General features: G+C 27.1%; 1 protein-coding gene across 3 annotated transcripts in view; it reads left to right on the top strand.

Moving 5' to 3' along the window:
• The window catches only part of LOC106683076 (protein apterous), a 170965-nt gene that overhangs the window by 2216 nt on the left and 149887 nt on the right, over positions 1–18862 (top strand). For 2 of the 3 annotated variants that reach the window (XM_014424303.3, XM_014424301.3), the window contains exon 2: positions 9640–9752. In XM_014424303.3, the coding sequence (XP_014279789.1) occupies positions 9705–9752 (48 nt within the window). In that variant the 5' untranslated portion in view covers positions 9640–9704. Of the gene's footprint in view, positions 1–7722; positions 7760–9639; positions 9753–18862 lie in introns of all 3 variants that reach the window. The other variant, XM_014424302.3, reaches the window with a different exon arrangement.

Below are 18862 nucleotides of genomic sequence, written 5' to 3'. Positions count from 1 at the left end.
ACATATTTTATTTTATTTTATTACAGATATTTGTTTAACCTTTTTTTTAATTTATTGTTATAAATTTAATCGATTTAATTTTACAGCTTCAAATTAATGTATACATGTTATTTCAGTAATATAGTTCAGGATGAAAAGCAATATGTCGAAAATCTATTTCCTATCGATATACCTGTTATTTCGTGGTCATATATAAATATTAATGGACAGCTCTATATTGAAAATTTTGGCACGCCTATAAATGATTCATACTATCAAATTCAGCTAATATTAACTAGTATTAAGTTTAGCCTAAAGGTTCTTTAGCCTACGTAACTTATGACTTTTGTAGATAAAGATCTAAGAACTATCATGTGACAGAGCACATTTTAATACTGAATAGAGTTGGACCCCCTCAAGCAGCTCTTTACAGAAGAGCTAATTGGGATTAATAGAATAAATAATAAAAATTTGTGTTTAATTCTCAAATTGAAGTCCTTCTTGTACTAATATATAATATTGTAATAAATCACTTTGTTGGTGCCGCTGTCCATTAAAATAACACTATATCTCATAAAAACCACTAAGGTTATCATAGGGTTGGTTATTAGCACAATAAAAAGATATTGGGCCCCTCTCTGAAAAATAATACATAATGCAATGCACACTATTTTTAATCTTTTGAAATAAATTAGCAACACATCCGTGGAATGAAACTTACTTTAGCTTAAATCAGATATAAAATATTTTCTTAAAATACGAAATATATTTCATTGGTGGCATTTCTAATATGTTTATCTTTTAATTTTAAATAGTAAATATTAACGTGAGTAAATAATATAGAAAAAGAAGCTCAATTATAGATTTTTAAAACTACATTACTAACTAATATTGAATACTGTATTTCTTGCAATAAATAAATAGAATAAACGCTACATAAACATATTAAAAATATTCAGTTGCATGTATTCGGTTTTGTAATAATCGCCATTAAACAGCCCATTCACTTCTTTTGTGACAAGGCTACATGAAATTTGGAAGATCCTTTTCGTTCAACACTTAAGTGCTACTTCCAAAGCTTACTCTCTAATTACTTTAATTTTAGAATATTCATTTAATCGTTCTAAATAATGTTTAATTACAAATTACTGTTTCCTTAATTCCATTATCAAATAAAATGGGTAACATGTTGTATTATTTATGGATTTAAGAAAGGATATAAAATAATGAAAAGGACTCATATAAGAGCAGCTCTTCGGCTAATAGATATAAGTGCTATACATAATTACTTATACAGAATTTACATAGTGCATAGTTTCTATATATAATTTTATAATTTATTGAATTCTATTTTGAAATGAATTATTATGTGTTAACAATTTCGGAAAAAGATGTTCTATAATCGAAAAATTTAAATTTTGACTTATGAATGATTCACTCAATTAAATTGCCATTATTTTATATTTCAATTAATCTCTACCATCCTTATTTCATTACTTTGTTATTTGTTAATTTATTTTATATCTCAAATCCATATTTAATAATTATTTCAATCGCATATTGCTTACCGAAATTAGTATTAAGAATCTTGTTATTCATAATTGATTGAAAAGTATTAAACTATTAAAATTAGTTTAAAAAATACTTATGTTTTACTTAATTTTTAGTAGATAATAGATATTTAAGATTTTCTAATCATCTATTTAATTTAACAATACATATTAATTTTTATTTAGATTGGAAATCTAATCCTTACTGTTATTTAAAATCTTTATGAAACAATTCTCAATTTAATATATTTTCTTTAAAAATTATTTTAATTCATTATATTTAGGATTAGTATACTTTTCAATTAGGCTAGGATTGTTTGTATAAAGTAGTATTTTGTTCACAACAACAAATTTTAATGATAATTGGAATGAATAAAGAAAAATAATAGAATTTTATATAGTTTATCCTTTAGAAAAAAAACATAAATATAAGAATATTAATTTATTTTAAAACCATGTGTAGCATAATGGAATTTAATTTTATATTTTACTTTTATCTCTTCATAAGAAATTTTGATGAAATACTACTTTGGTCAATCACTCAATATTCTAAATAGACAGACATAAATTTTCATGCTGGGTTTTTAGCCAAAAGTCAACGATCGTCTTCAAAAACTACTATAATTAATAAAATAGAAATATATGAATATATTTTATTTTTTGCCTACCTCTACATGGTAGAAACTTTGATACTATTATTTCAATCATTCAACGTTCCACAGAGTCAGTCATATATTTTCATGTTTTATTTTTAGTTCTATATAAATTGATTATGGCCCCCTATAAGCTATGTTAAGTTTATATGAGTTATCCCAAAGAAACTCTACCAACAGCAATATTAATTTATTTTCGTTAAAACATATGAAACATGATTATATTTCACATTAAATTATATTTTATTCCTATCTTATTAATGTGAAAGAAATACATGATATATTACTATTTTTGTCCATCAGTTCATATTCCAAATAATCAGGTATACATTTTCATCTTATTTATATTCCACCATCAACCGAAAACATAATGTATTTTTTTCGCGTTTACAGAAATTAACAAAATTGATAAAATTGTCTTCTTTCTTAGAATATAAATTCCGATAAAACTTCCATTAGCGGAATTTAAACTGTAAGAAATACCGGAAACGTGTGTCAAGCCTACAAAATATTTTACAATAAAATACTTATCTTTATAATTACGTGTCTAACAAACCATAATTATAGAGATAATAATTATTACAGAATATATGAAATTAAAATGAAAGCTGTTAAACTTGTAGGATCGCTAATGTTATAAAATAAATTCACATTGATTACATTTTAAGAAATTTATTGATTCACATATATATTATATATTGAATAAAATTAATGAGATGTATTTTTCTCATGTTGATATTATGTTTAGTTAAAATTCATACAATTATTATTTGAAATGACTATTAAAAAGGGTTTTTTGCCTCATCATCATCTTTTGCCTATGTTGACATTAGTTCCTACTCAAATTAAAAACCAAGATATACTTATTTAGAAAATTGGTGGATAGGAAGTTATAATACTATATCGAAAAGTTTTGTATTTTTCAAAAATATAAAAGCCAGTAAGAGTACTTTTTTGTTCTACCTTCATTCATTATTATTATTTAAAGTATCATTAAAATATTGCAGTCCCAAAATAACAGAACACATGATTAGGTTTGCTAATTTTTCATATATGAACATAGCGACTTTGCTGTGCATTAATTTCTATTTGTGAAAAACTATTTCACCACTATTTGTGAATGTTAAATACATGTAATGATAAAAAGTAATAGAAATAACTATTTAATAATTATAATATGTATTTAGATGGTAAACTGAAAAACCTCCTTCAGGATATTTTTGATACTCTATATTTAGTTTAAAACCTTTCGGGTTGTTTTCTCCGTCTTCTGGTATTATAATTCCTTCGGGTCAATTTTTCATCATACATTGATTAAAAAGTATTATTATATTTTATTTAGTATTTTATAAAAACCCAGTAATATTGCAACCTAAAAAATATTTTTAGTTCATTTAATACCCATAAAAACTATTTATCTGGGATACAACCATTAGTTCACAAAATTGTGATATTTTTGTGAAAATATAGATATCTGTATTTTCAAACTGTTCTAGATTCAAGTGTATATAGCAATGCATAGACCGCGGGTTCAATCGACCGCGGGGATTCCATTTGAACATCTTTTATAATTAATATCGCAGTATTTTATTATATGTGAAGTTGAATTATTTATATCTTGTAAGAATTTATGTTAATATTAGATCTTATTTGTATAAGGCCTGAGATACATTAGATAAGAGTTAGGCAGGTAACTAAGATAAAATTATAGAAACTGATATAATTATAAACTAATATAATATAATGTAAATTTGATATAATAATCTAATATTGTGCCAAAGAAAATGTATATAATTAAAATTTACTAATTTCAATGCGATATCAGCAGTAAAATTGATTCTTTTTATTTTGTATACATTATTTCATAAATTAAGGGTTACATTGTTACATTTTATATATATAAGCAGGTTTAAAATGCCAAATTATATAATAATTTCAGATTTAGCAAACTTTGCTTACTGTAATTATTACAATTTATCAATACTAATTGCAAATAAATTTATTTTGGTTTTATGAGGAACTGTGTCTTATATTTTGTCAGTTTGGAACCTATCCTAAGAGTAATATTCTGTCTGATTGAAAATTGAATTTAATATGGTTAAAAATCAACATTTTTATTAATCAAGTTCAAAGTTTTATCAACAATAATTCCTGTTATTTAAGAGGAGTGAATTCATCCATAAATGAGCTCTGATAATTGTCCAATAAATCTCGTAGTCAATTGAATTGAAGTCCCGTGATCAATGTATCCCTCATCACATTCTGTTGAAGAATCTTTAACTATTTTATCCAGTTATTTGATAATAAATTAACAATTTGAATAATTTATTCAATTTGAAAAAGAGATGGTGTCATGAGCGCCAGTAGCAGTCTGATCGTATTTCAACACTGTATTCTGTCGGACGTTCAAAGGTTTCCTCCCGTTACAGGCTGTTAAAACTATCCCACACCTCTATGGGTTTCAAAACTATCTTGAATAATATGAATATTTAATAATAAATTTAAATTCGGCCTTTAAATCCCCAAAAGCAGTGCCAGGAAAGCGGCTAAATATTTTTTTTTTTTTTACATGACTGTACCGTTTAAGCTACTTTTTTTAGAAATCAGCCACTGCAAGTTACTACTTGATGTATTTTCCATGGAAAATGGAAGTAAATATTTTATTGCAAAATAAAAATCATTTACCTAGTGAATTTTATTTTGTTCATTGATGATTTTGTAGGTATCGTTTTGTATTATTCCTCAACGATATTTTTTGTCGGTGCGCTATTTCTCCTTTTATGCATCATCCAAATCAAAGATAATAATAATAAGCAAATCAAAGTTTGTGACATAATTTTGAGCATTGCCTGAAATAAACAAACAATTGAGAAGTAGTGTTTCTAGAAGTTCCTCTGAAACATTTCAACGTTAAGTAATACTACTTCCAAACAAACTTTGATGTTTGGATACTTTTACTTTATTTCCACGCACTATTTCGGATTAATCAATCAATTCATTGTCTAAGATGAATAACCACAATTAATTTTCATTCATCTCTCTTTAAACTCCTCAGTTTTGATTATGTTTAATTCGTTTAATTTATTTTTAATTATCCGTCAGTACCTATACTTTCCCAAGAATATTCCAAGCAATTGTACAAACATTCACTCCCGAATTAAATCAACGTTTTTGTCACAAGTAACTTAAAGTAACAGCTCTATTTTGTATAAATGTCACAGACAGCCAAAAACCTAAATTTCCATCACATAACTTTCAATATTATTCTCAAAAAGGTTTGTGAAAAGATATTTACGAAACGAAATTCATACATGGCAAAATTGATAAATCAGCTCTTTGAATATTTTACAAAAGTTTTTTTTACATAAAGTTGATGATTTTTTTTATAATGGAACTGATATTTGTAACTAATTTTTTTAAATTAAATATATTTTATTGATAAACAGTTGCATTTGATTATTTTCAGATTATACCACAATGTTAACCAATTTATCATTCGAAATATTTCCTCGGAACTTGTAATATGGAAGTAAATGGTTAGCATAGTTTCAAAATGCATTATCTGTGTAAAACAAATAAATTTTTATTTGTATTTAGTATGTTTGTTTAAATGGTAATAGGTAATTAGTTATAATAAAACTTTATTGAAAATGTCCGTTAAAATGAAAAAAATTCTGGATTTTTGTATAGTAGGAGGATTTATTTGGCTTTGTAGATTATTGCTTCATATTTTTATGTTTTATGTAAGCCATTCACAACTACATACGGTTGAAGCCGTCTGAATATAATTTTAATGTGATTAAATTTAGCTTCGTTAGTAATCATATGAAATGTATAATACTTGTAAAATCATGATAGTAATTACTGCTTTTAAAATCATTATTAATTACGGTATCTGATTTGAAGGCATTTAAAATAGTTTATCGTTTTATTTCAATACAACCCCATTCGTTATTTTTAAAAAAATACATCAATATTGTAATTCTCAGATCATCCTTCTACAGTTATTCACATATTTTGTAATACAATAAATAGACTTCTCTATCACACAATCTGACCAAACCATTGTTAACGGTAGTAAAACTATGCTTTAATATTTATTTATAATATGTGAACGACTTCTTACAATATTCACATTCACATTTTATTTGTATGAAATTTCATTCTCCCAACATTAATTTAGATCGCCATGAGTTTCTGAGATTTTTAGTTACTTTTAATTTTTCGTTTAATACCATTTTTAAATAATTTGTTTTCAAGCCATTGCTTAAAATATTGATATTGAATTAACTTGAAATAATAAGCAAAAGACTTTGTGTTAACTACCATGGAACCACCATTTTGAACTACTTCTTACTTTTTGAGCTTAAATCTACATTTTTAGTAAAATTATATTATTAATCTAATTAACATTTCCATTTACAATATAAATTACTTTCCGTAGTATTTTGTCTGACTTATATTTATAAAAAAATATAATTCCGACCTAAAGTAAGACCAGCAAATATATAACAACACTAAAAACTTACTTAACTTAAAAACTAAAGATGATTACCTAAGTATCATGCATAACTTTACTCCAACAGAACTAAATATGATAAGACTTTGTAAAAATCTTAGTGAAACTGAAATTAAGTAAGGTGAATTTCCAAATCTTAAATTATTTCTGTATCATTGTATTCACGTTTTAAATTTTTAATGTTTCAGTTACATTTTAAGAACTCATTGTATGATATTGACTTCAGCAATGTATAAAATGATATTAAATTTTTTCTTTAGTTTATTATAAAATAAAAATAAACACTTCATTTAATCTTATTTACCTTAGTTGTAAACATTTTAATAATGAAATTTCTTAGGAAAATACATTTTAATGAATACTAGTATTCTACTTCTAGTTTATTTTTATGAAACGATTGTGTAGAAACAAGAAATATTTATAAAATAGATTTTCAATCATCATGAAATAACAACAGGCTTTATTTGATCTAAATTAGTTAATTTACGACCTTTGTTAGTAAAACCTCTTTCATTATAAAGCGATACAATTATATAAATAATTTTCTACCCATAGGTAATAAAAATATTTTCCAAAGCGCAAATATAATTTTCGTAGTTTATTTATAAAATTACAATTCAACTTTCAATTACAAGGTTTATTTCAAAAAATGCCAGTTTTATGATTTTCGCAAATTTTCATAGAACATACCATCTTTTTAAAACTGGCAAATTTTCATTTTTTGATCGTTTAAAAATTAATCAGGTATGTTTTTAGTTAAAGATAATAAGCCCAAATAAAAATATTTTTATTTAAGAGAAATTATACAATATACCACCATTAGGGGCAATAAGTTCTAATTTTTTAAGTATTAAGCATAACATTTACATAAGAAAAAACAAATGTAAGTGAAAATGATAGTACCCCTAAATTAATATTAAAAAAACTAATGATATATAAAAAGAATTAAAATATTAAAGATACTAAAATTAGAATAAATTATTATTGCATCAAATATTGAAACTGAAAATTTTGTTTACAGAAATATTCGCGAATAGAAGAATTCCTAGCAAAAAAAGGTAAACAAAAATTTTCTTATTGTAACACTGTTATTTCAACTCTCTTCCGATTTCTAGCCAAAAGGTCTTATATATTGTACATATAAATTTTTTGTTAAATTATGTTAAACTAACAGTGGTTTTGTAATTTAATATCTAAATCTTATTTAAATATATTTTTCTTTACAATTTTTTATGAAATTAATTATTTTATAAAAAGGCAGTAAAATTTGGCATCCCTATCAATTTTATTTTTATTTTTTAATTTATTTCTCGTTTTATAAATTATTTATAGTTCTTTTTTTGAGGAACAAAAATTAAAAATTATTGAAAGGAAAATTGCTATTTGTGTTTCCGTACCTAGTAAATTTTATAATTTATATTATATATTTATTCATTATAATAGTCAAAATGGTAAATTCATTATCTAAGTTAACACCTCGAAGACATTTCTGTGTTCTAGTACTTACTAAGAGGCTAGAACCTGCAATGGCCAATAGATGCGTGCTTGTCCCTCTGCAGGCGACAATTAGAATATCAGCAGATCTCATGAGTAATTGAAACACTAATAGTTACTGGGAACAGAACGCCATTTGTAGTATTTAAACTAGGTGCTCTCTTCAAAATTTATGGGCCGGCTCAACAAATGGGATTGTTGGTGCCACTCGTTGATTTAATTGGGCTAAAAAACGTTGAAATGGCAGGCGGGACTTTATTAGAGCTACAGCATCATTTACCTCGTCAATTAATTTCATTAAGTAACAAACGACAAGTTCATTCTGAATTGAATAATTGTTCGGTGATTATTTGGAAATCGGTACTAATTAATATAACTCTATTATTATTATTTATATAATTCGCTTAGTTACTTTTGAAGTATTTATTAATTATCAGCTGGAAATACTTACAAATTATTTTTAAAAAAAGTACTTAGTTCCTAATTTTTTATATTTAAACGATATCATTTCTGTTGATAAACTCTGTTTTATTTAATATGTTTTAACACATAAGTCAGTGATCCTGAACAATAACGTTTTACTTAAAGATTTTCGAGATGTGCAAAAGCTATCCCCAATTTAACCCTTTATTGGGAAAAATTATTGAGCAATGCTAAAAATATTTTTAAGCGTGTATTTATTTTTAGATGTTTAATATTTATTTTTAGCGATTTTTGTGGACAAAATTTTTTTTTCCAGGAAACAATAAGCCGGTACACCATATGTGCCAACCAGCGCCCGTTCTGAAAACTGCTGAATGTCTTGCAGACGGTCATTGTTACATATTGTATAACGTAACTGTTTAAATGATTTTATATTTATCTTTGTTAATATATAAATAAAACATTTTAAACGTTAAAATTCCTTATTTTCTATAAGTTTAATTATTAAAAACAGGTAATTTATATTTTTATAAATGCGTTTATTTATAATTCTAATATTTTTTTTTAATTTAATTATATTAACATTGATTGAAACTAAAATCAACATTAAAATAATTTAATTTAATAAAATATTTATTAATATATGGATTTAATTATTTATTACAACTAAATTATGTATTGAAATTGAATTACAACTACAGTAGGTATATATTCAATAAAATTACAACTATAAACTATACAACTACACAATGATTTACAAATATGGAATCTGGAGGTATATCGTTCTTCAACGGAAACATTGAGGCAAAAAACGTTTTTAAGATTAAATCTTGAACAAAATTACAAACCAAAATAAATACAATATCATGGCGATATAACGTATACAAAAATAAATCCTTGAAGTTACTAGCCAATTTCATTTCTAGATTTATTTTGATGATAGTTTACAATTGTTTAATTCTCTTAATTTATATTATTAATTTATTTCAAAACCATTTATATATATATTTTTTCTACTCAGGTATTGTTGGGAGAAATATGGAGATGAAATGGGCGGAAAACTAGTTGTATCTCGGACAAACCCACATGGGAGTCTATGAGGGACACAATCTCTCATCTCCGAGCATGCATTGGGTAAGTAATCTATATTATTATATTATTTTATTTTTATGATATGTATGATTATACGCAACATCTCGAAATACGTTTAATTTGTTACAATCCCAGGAAACCATCCAGTGAGAGAAAAATGAAATTATATATAATTATCTAATTTGAATTTAATGGAAGTTTGTTTCTTATATAAAGCGCTAGGGAAAAAGTTTTATTGTTTCTCTTAATTACGTACCCGAATAAACCTGTGGATGTTGAGGTAGGGATAGTTAAGGAAACAGGAAAAAAATCTGTTCGTTTCCATTATTCTTACCTTTCGTTGTTATATATTTATAAATAACCTTCAATAACGTCATCTCCTTCAATATATTTTATCGTTGCTGTAACAATCAAAAACGATTAAGACGCAATTACGCTTCGACCCGCGATCAATGGGAATCTGTCTCAAAGATAAGAATGGGGTTATCTGAGTTCCACACAGACAAATAAAGGATTTTGTATAAGAAAAGGGACATCTGGAAGATCTGAACCTAGTTATGATAATTTGTTGAGGGTCACATTTTCTCTATGCATACGTTTAGGAATGATAATTATTCAATATAAAGCTAAATCGATTAAATAGAAAAGGAATTCGATTAAGTTTTATGGACAAATTAACAAATGATGTACCGCCGAAAATGAAAAATATAACATAAGTTACCACTATCTGATGAGCTAATATAATATTTTTAAACAATTTAAATAGTACTATAATCTAAAATACATAACAAAAAAAAGTTTGCAGATATTTGTTTTATCAAATCAAAAATAAACGGTATTAATTTCCTTTATTTCATACCGAGATAGATTCGGGTTCAGTAACTTATAGACGATTGTGAGAAGTTTGTGAAGGAACTGTTTAATAGGGATAAATTAATAATTACTTGAATATAGAAGTACTGTATGGAATTAAAAAGATAAATTTTTGTAAGAAATAATAAATAAGGCTGAGCTTTAGACCATTTTGGAGTTGGTAGATCTTTTAAATTAATTGAAATTCTAAAACATAGATTTACTTATTTATTTTATACGCTACGAATAAAAAGAACAAAATAGTTTAGGCAGGATGATTAATATGGAAAACAAAATAGCTGTTATTGAGTTGTCTCGAAAAAGCATAGAATTGCTATTATGCAACACAAGAAGGGGATAGTAGAATAAAATATAATTTGTAAAAAATTGGAGTTTTATCATTTTCGCTACAAACCCTTCAACCGACAACATCCATGGATTCGGAAAATTTTAATATGAAAAAAAATTATGATATCAAAGGCGCAAAAAATGATATCTTTGTACTTACATTTTAATTCTAAATACAATTTTGGGGCCGTAAAAATTAATAAGTTTAGTTGATTTTTACTGAGTATGTGCTACAAATATAAAGGTATTACTAATAAATAAAAGTCATTTGTTTTGATTTATTTAATAGGAGCATTCATCTTCTATCTATTAATGTTGATTGCATTTTATTTAAATGTTTCATGTATCATGTGACAAACCTTTGTAGCGATTGTTGTGATGATCGCATTAGCATTTGTACACATGTAGGAAAAAACGGTTTTGAATTTTAACTAATACCTTTGATTTGATTTTCACAATCTTTCAAATGCGCTTTTATGATCTTCCAGGAAACGTAATGACAGTTTTTGTTTTAACATTTAGAAATCGTTTTTTCAAACCATCTAAAGTACGAACGTATTCAAATGGTGTATGCAAATACGGCTATTGCATACACCAGAAGGTAAACTACCATTAAAATTTTCCGCTTTATATCCATTAGGCCAATTGGGTGGCCACAATGTTAGGGAGTGAGTTTCGTTTCGAACCGACTGTATAAGTGTCTGATAATAGAAAATTCCACGTTAGGTTTAAAAAAAATTTTTTTATGATTTTCTCAATTGTCCCTATCAATTGAGTTAATATTTTCCATGAAAAATATTACTTTCAACCAATATCACACATTTCATTGTTCATTGTTACTTTTTTGTGGCCATGAAATAGTTATTTAATCAACAAGTTATTGAGAAAAAAAAAACTGACCATGTTTTAACTAAAGAAACACATAGAGATTTTTTTCTGTATTTAGCATGCAGTAACTTTTATAATATTTTGATATTCCCATAATTGGATACAAATGAAGATGCATACATATTGATTTTTCTAAGTTTCTTATAAAAATAAATTTTATAATTATTTTCCGTGCATGGGAAATATGCACATTAAACGATATTTTGATATTAAGTGCTGAACTGTTTGAATAACCTTGCTCTAAAACGCTTTTGTATGGACACAAATCGCCAACTTGTTACCATGACAGCGAAAATGGACAGCAGTAAACATCAGTTTAACTATCTAAGAAGAAGAAATAGGATAAAACAAGTTGATAAATAGAAGAATAGACGTTTTATACCGCGTCATGAGATTTATTTTCACCAGCAGGCTTTAATGCGTATAGAATCCAGGCAGACTTTTATACCGGTTAAGTCTGATTTACCGATCACTATATGTACTTTATAGGGTCTTGGCACCGTATCCCCAAGAATGCCACTTTAGCTCCCGTAGAAACGCTTCTAACTCATATAATTTCTTTCTTCTTCCAGGATGCGTTGTTCGTGTTTATGGATAAGGAATTTATTGCATCGATTTGGAATTCTATCACAATTCTATTGTCTACAATTGTAAAGTAAATCGTAATATTTTCTTATTTTAATATAACTACTCATCGATGTCTATAATAGTACTGGTACTGGTGTTGGGTGGGGGGTAACAAGTCTGGCAAGTGGGCCTCGTGGTCATCTTTTTCAACCCCTGACGTCTACCTCACCGTACTACACAAGATGGTAGTGCCAAGATTCATTCTTCGGAACCACCGAAAAATGAATGTTAACTGCCTCACGTGGGAATCGAACCCACAACGTTCCGAACCGAGGGCATGGGACCTGCGCCTCAACCCGCACGGCCATCTCGTCCCTCTGTAATAGTAGAATAAGGAATTAAGTGCGTTTATAAGATATTTATGGTTGCCAAACTTTTTTTTTTTTATAATTCAACTATTGCAAGTTATGGATAAAGTGGTTTGAAAGTAATGTAACGTACAAGAAATAGTAATAAATGAATTGTATGAATTTGGTATAAATAAGAGGGAACCAGAAGAAATTTATAATTTGGTTTTGATTGAATACCGATTTTAATAATTACCAATATTTCATATATACAATATAATTTTTGTAGTACTCTAAAAATATTATGTTCATTAATATACTGTTCTTAATAAATATATTGTTCATTGCAAATTTAGCATAATAATAGAAACTCATCCCTTATTCAAACTGCAAATTCATCTTCATTGCAATTCAATCCTTTATGTGATAAAATTGTAATAGTAAACCTAATAGAAAATCACCTAATAAATCTACCTTTAAATAAATTTAGCAAAAAAAAATTAATTAAACGATTTAATTTTGAGTGGTTATTTTAGAAATCGTGTGTTGAAATTAAAATAAAGCAGACCTAATCAACTTTTAATACTGTTTGTATAATGTTTAAATTATTTTTATCAATTAGAGGAAGATAGTCCGGGTGGCGGTCAATAAAGGTATGAAAATAGTAAAATAAAACTATTAATTGTTAACCTACGTTTTGCCCCACTTTGCAGGGCTGTCTGATGGTAGTACAAAGCACTACTTATACAAATTAGTTGTGCTTTGTACTACCACCACCACGTTTTTTTACAATAAATATTTTTCTAATACTATTTTGATACCTTTATTGACCGCCAACTTGACTATCTTCCTCCAATCTACTTCATACGATCTTCTTCCAATATTTTTATCATTAATTTAATTGATGTTCAGATAAATTTTATTTACATAATATATTTTATAGGTAAAGTAGTTTTAAACAAATTTTAATTTTTCATAAGGACTACCTACGGATTAAATGATAGGAAAATTAAAACAAATATTTTTTGTATTAAATGAATTTTATTATTTCAAGGAAAAATTCAAACCGTTTTCATTTCTTAAAATCATTATTATAATGGACTTTTCTAACCACTTCAAATCATCTTCAACCTGGAATAATATGTAATTGGCATAACTTTGTAATAAAAAATACACATTAAAGATAAAAAGATTTTATTATTGAGCTAAGTTAAATTTAGGCAATATGATTTTCCATAATAAAAAAAAAAATTAAATTTTTATCGGTATTAAAAAATAAAGATCGTATGTGGATTTAAATATAAGGAACTTTTTGAATCGAACGAAATTACAAGTAAGTTGTGGAAAATATATGATATATATAGAAAGATGAAAGATAAAGACAATTTGAAATAAGGATGTGAAAAACAAAATATTGTAATTTTGAGAAAAACTGAAAAATGTATACATGCATTGCCTAATGGAGTTATATATGTTCTTAGTTAAAACTAATTTATTCGCAAGTATAGATTTTTTTATTAGCAAATGTGAATTATATTTTATTAAAGGTTGAAAATGAGTTGGTATAGCTTTAAACGTCCATTCTAAAAAAGATTTTAAGAGGTAAAAAAATGGTTGAATTTTTCCCAGAAATAATATTTTCGGTACACAACGTTATATAATAATTAAATTGTAGGACTAGTAATAATAATTAATAGAAATATACTTTTGGACCATGATACAACATATTATACGTTGAGACATTTTTAAATGTACTTAATATTTATAAAATGTTTTGTCGAGTAATTCATTGACTAAAAGTTTTTGCCCATGTTGTAAATAAAAAAAGTAAAAATTAGAAATTTGAAAAATATATATACATACTGCATCCAGTAATTTAAATTACATAATTTTATTTTCCTATTCATCTAGATAGAGTTTGGCGAGTCCAATGCTGGTATCTATTTCTGGCTCAAGTGGCTCAAATTTGTATTATAATTTAATGTTGGGAAATTCGATTTTACATTTAGGGCTTGTCTTCATTACACAATTTCTCAACACATTTTACGTAAATATTATACATGATTGAGTGGGTTTATATTCCTACATTCAATCATGCTGAACAACCCTTCAAATTTCATTATTGAAATATTCATAGAAATTAATTTTTAGTTGAATAATTGTGATATTCAAGTTTAATCGGTATTGCGTATGTTTCAGTAGAAATTCGGTAACAAATAAATTATTCAGCCTTATCTATTTATTGTTATGCACTAAAAAAAAACATATGACAGGAGACGAATGTACACCGGGCAGTAGGTTTCGTCCGCCCATTATAACTTGAAATATAAGTATAATTTACAATATTCCGAAGAGGAGGTGAGGAAATATAAAGCAAGATTGTTGAATAATATCATCTTTTTGATCAAGAGTTTTGGCAGCGAAGGAGAAAGCCTTACCCAGCACCTGACCTGGAGATTTATCATGAGTTGTGTTTAATATACATCATTAATCCCTTGTCATTTTATTCTCTAGGATTTTTTCTATCGATTAATCAAAATATTTTTATAATTATAACTTTTTGTTTGTAGGCCTTTAATATCTTGTTATAGAATTTATGCAAAAAAATTAATACATAAGCATAAAATCAAAATATAGTAAAAAAAATCTTTGCACATGATTGAAAAACATTTCGTTTAACGTCTTTGAGTGTATTGACTATTGACTTTACTATTGACCCTGAAAGGTAGGTTATTTTTCTCTTTCTTTGAATTTAGGAAAGAGTGGGACTACTTCTCTGACCAACAACCTTTCCTCTCTTTCCATTCAACTATGAAATTTATGAAGAGTAGTTGAGGTCATAAATCCATCAGAACACTAATGTCACTTATGGGGACTGCAAGGTCAGTAACCACGTAATCCTCAACATTTTCTTACCTGGTCTCCAATTTTAGAAAGGGTGTTACCCTGACCGTTAGTAGTCTGCTGGTGTAAACAGTTAGTTTAAATAAATAAAATTCTGTTATAAGGAAATATTACCCGCTTCAGGAAATTATTGATGGAGCGTCTCAAGTAGATGAGTTAAATTTAAATTGAAAATGTTGATTTATGGCATCTATTTGCCTGGGAAAAATTTAAATTTTTAAAAATATAAACTGAATAGGTTTTTGTTGTTATATTTCAATTTATCCAAAAAGCTTTACTTTGAAAAGTGAATTTAGGTATACTTCTCGATTGTTCTGATTTCAGTTTAAAAATATTGTGTAAAATTAACAATTTTACAAAACAATTGAATTTTCCTTTTTGGACTTTTGAAAGTGAACTCACGGCTCAAAAAAATAATTATCTCCTAATTTTTTGCTGGAATTTAACCCATTTCTAGTAAAATTGTGTTAATAATTAATTTACTACCTAAAAACTATCTCAAAATACCTAAACTCTTTTTGAGATTTCCTGAATAGTATAATTTGTGTAAAAACAAAATTGATTACAACAAAATTCTAATTATTATATCTCCTCACAAATCATTTTTATATTTGAAAATTTATTAGAAATATTATTTCAACTAATTTGCACAAACAAAAGTTATTTTATGGCTCTTGATAAAGCAAAGAAAAGTATCATTAATCATATTAATTACTACCAGTACCTCTGAAGCTATGAAATTGGGACTTTAAACACACATTTAAGTACTTATGTTGACTCATGACAATTATAACATATTTTATATGACAATGTCAACGTAAGTAACAGATAAGTGAAAAGTTCAAACTCAAAAGAGTTGAGAACATTAAAATCATATAGTTGAGACATCCTGTCAAAATTGTTGATTAATTAAAGATGTCCCCCCTCTCTAATTGTAACAAACAAACAAATTGAAGCAAGGCCTCTGTTCTGCACATTTGATTTCGGTTGAAAATAAATCAGCACTAAGCACACTTTATGAATGAGTATACTGTTCGGTAACGGAATGGTTCCTTACTTGGCGGAGTGGAATATGTAATCAGTATACAATGAAATAAATCCGAGCAGAGATTCGATCTAGAGACTACAAGGGGGACAACCCACGACACCGGAGAGTCCATCAGAAGTACAAGACTTCCTCGGGAGTGTAGGAGTCGGCAGGAGCGAGGACAGCCGTGCCACAGATCCGGGGACAGATCCTTCTTGTGAAACGTGACCTCTCCACCACCGTGGGGGGTATCCTAGCTCCAGAGTTTTATTGCAGTCCGGTGGTTCGTCACTGAGCAATATTGCCGTAGGGTATCGCAATATTCATTGTTCATCTTAGGTCATTTTCAAACCCCATGACATATGTTTCTCAAAAGCTGACATCTTGTAAATATAGGGGGAAAAAAAGAAGTCTTTCATACTCAGAACTGCACTCATAGATTATAAAGTGTCTCCAAGTAACATTCGGGAACGGCAGATTTTTCGAAACAATTGCACATGTTAGAAATTTTTCATTTTTTTCCCAGCAAGGCCAACATTAATATGATTTGACATTAGGTTACGCCCTGAAATTTCAATTTATGGTTTATAATTATAAGCGCTAATAAAAACTAAATAATGTTACTGGTAGTTATTATATTAGTAATTAAGTTTATTGTAATATTATCTTCATGAATTCCACTATAATACTAACCTAAATTATACAATCTTAATTTTAACATATATATTTTATATTTAAATTTAAAAAAATTTTATTTTCATAGTTTAGATTTTGATTTTCTTTATTGTTTTTGTTAATTTTATTTTATTAATATATCTATCTAGCAATTAGGTACATATTTCAATGTAATGAAAATATAACTTGTAAAATATGTAGTGTGCCAAATGTTATTAGCCAAGGCGCATGTAACAATAAAATGACTAGGAATATTGACTGATTCATTGCTAGCACGAGTCAGATTTGGTCCAAAAGCAATTTTTCCACAGCTATAAAAGAAATATAGCGTTTGGCTTTTCGTTCTTGATACATACCATATCTCTCTTGTCTGATAGTTTCTGGTTTGTATGATATTCTATTTATGTTTTATAGGAAATCAAACTATATACTGGAATCATATAGTATGGTGATTATGATTTGTGCAAGCATGATGCTCGCACAAAATTACTACGTTTGAGAGTGTAATGGACACCTTTACAATTCACTTCTAATGGTTGTCTTAGACCGAACCCGTCAGTTAGTCCAGTCGCTTCTGGCTGAAGGTCATGGCCTGAGATATTTATTAGAAAATTATTTTTTTCTTATTTTCAAAAGTTTTTTACTTAAGTAGATTAAGGAATTTACCTTTGCATTAAACAGAAGACAATAAAATAGGCGTTTACAAAGAAGTAGTGCGGGGAGACTAGAAGGTTGATAAAGCGAAGAGTGTGTTCGCGTTAGGAGACAGGCAATAAATTGGTGTATCTGTGATCCTGATTAAGGATCTATCCCACAATGGCTAATTGCCGCAACTAGGTCCCTCCCATTTGCATTCCATTGTTCTCATGAGACTCCCGCAATTGTATCAGCTTTTCATGGTACCGCACCATCCTCTGTTTATCTTTAAGGGGTCTTCAGTTTGGCAATCAAAATTATTAGTGATATTTATTTAACATTGGAACGCTTTTAGCTTATTTCTAATAATTTGCAATGAGTTCATTAGTTTGAAACCCTTTACATTTTCCGACAAGAACAGAAAAGGATAAACAGGCTGTTTTAGGTAATATAATAAAGTCAGATCTTATTATATGGGCAAATCTAGAAATAAAATCAATAGATGTATTTATCAATCGCAGGAGTAGATTTAAGTATTGAAACATTATTACTCAGAAATGGATCATATAAAATTTTATCTTTACTTGTTATATACAATTATAGAATCATTAGATCATTAGATTTCGAAGTGTTATTAAAAGAATTAGAACTCTTTAAAAAAAACTCAACAACAAAACTCAGTTGGTATGTGTATGTATGTATATATAACTTATGATAAGTCTGAATGATTACCTTAAAATAGATGGGGGTTCGGGCAGAGTAACAAGTCAGAGATACTTTAACAACTGGCTTTATTATCACATACATCTCATATATATAGTATTTGGTTTGTTTGTTAAACTTAGGGATCAGTAATCCTACTAGGACAGAGTTCTTGTTTATTGTCCTGAGGATATACACAGCTAACT

Source organism: Halyomorpha halys, unplaced genomic scaffold (genome assembly GCF_000696795.3).
Source record: "Halyomorpha halys isolate HHAL.00 unplaced genomic scaffold, Hhal_1.1 Scaffold462.1, whole genome shotgun sequence".
In the NCBI taxonomy this organism is placed as follows: Eukaryota; Metazoa; Arthropoda; class Insecta; order Hemiptera; family Pentatomidae; genus Halyomorpha; species Halyomorpha halys.
This window is presented reverse-complemented; position numbering and strand designations above follow the sequence as displayed.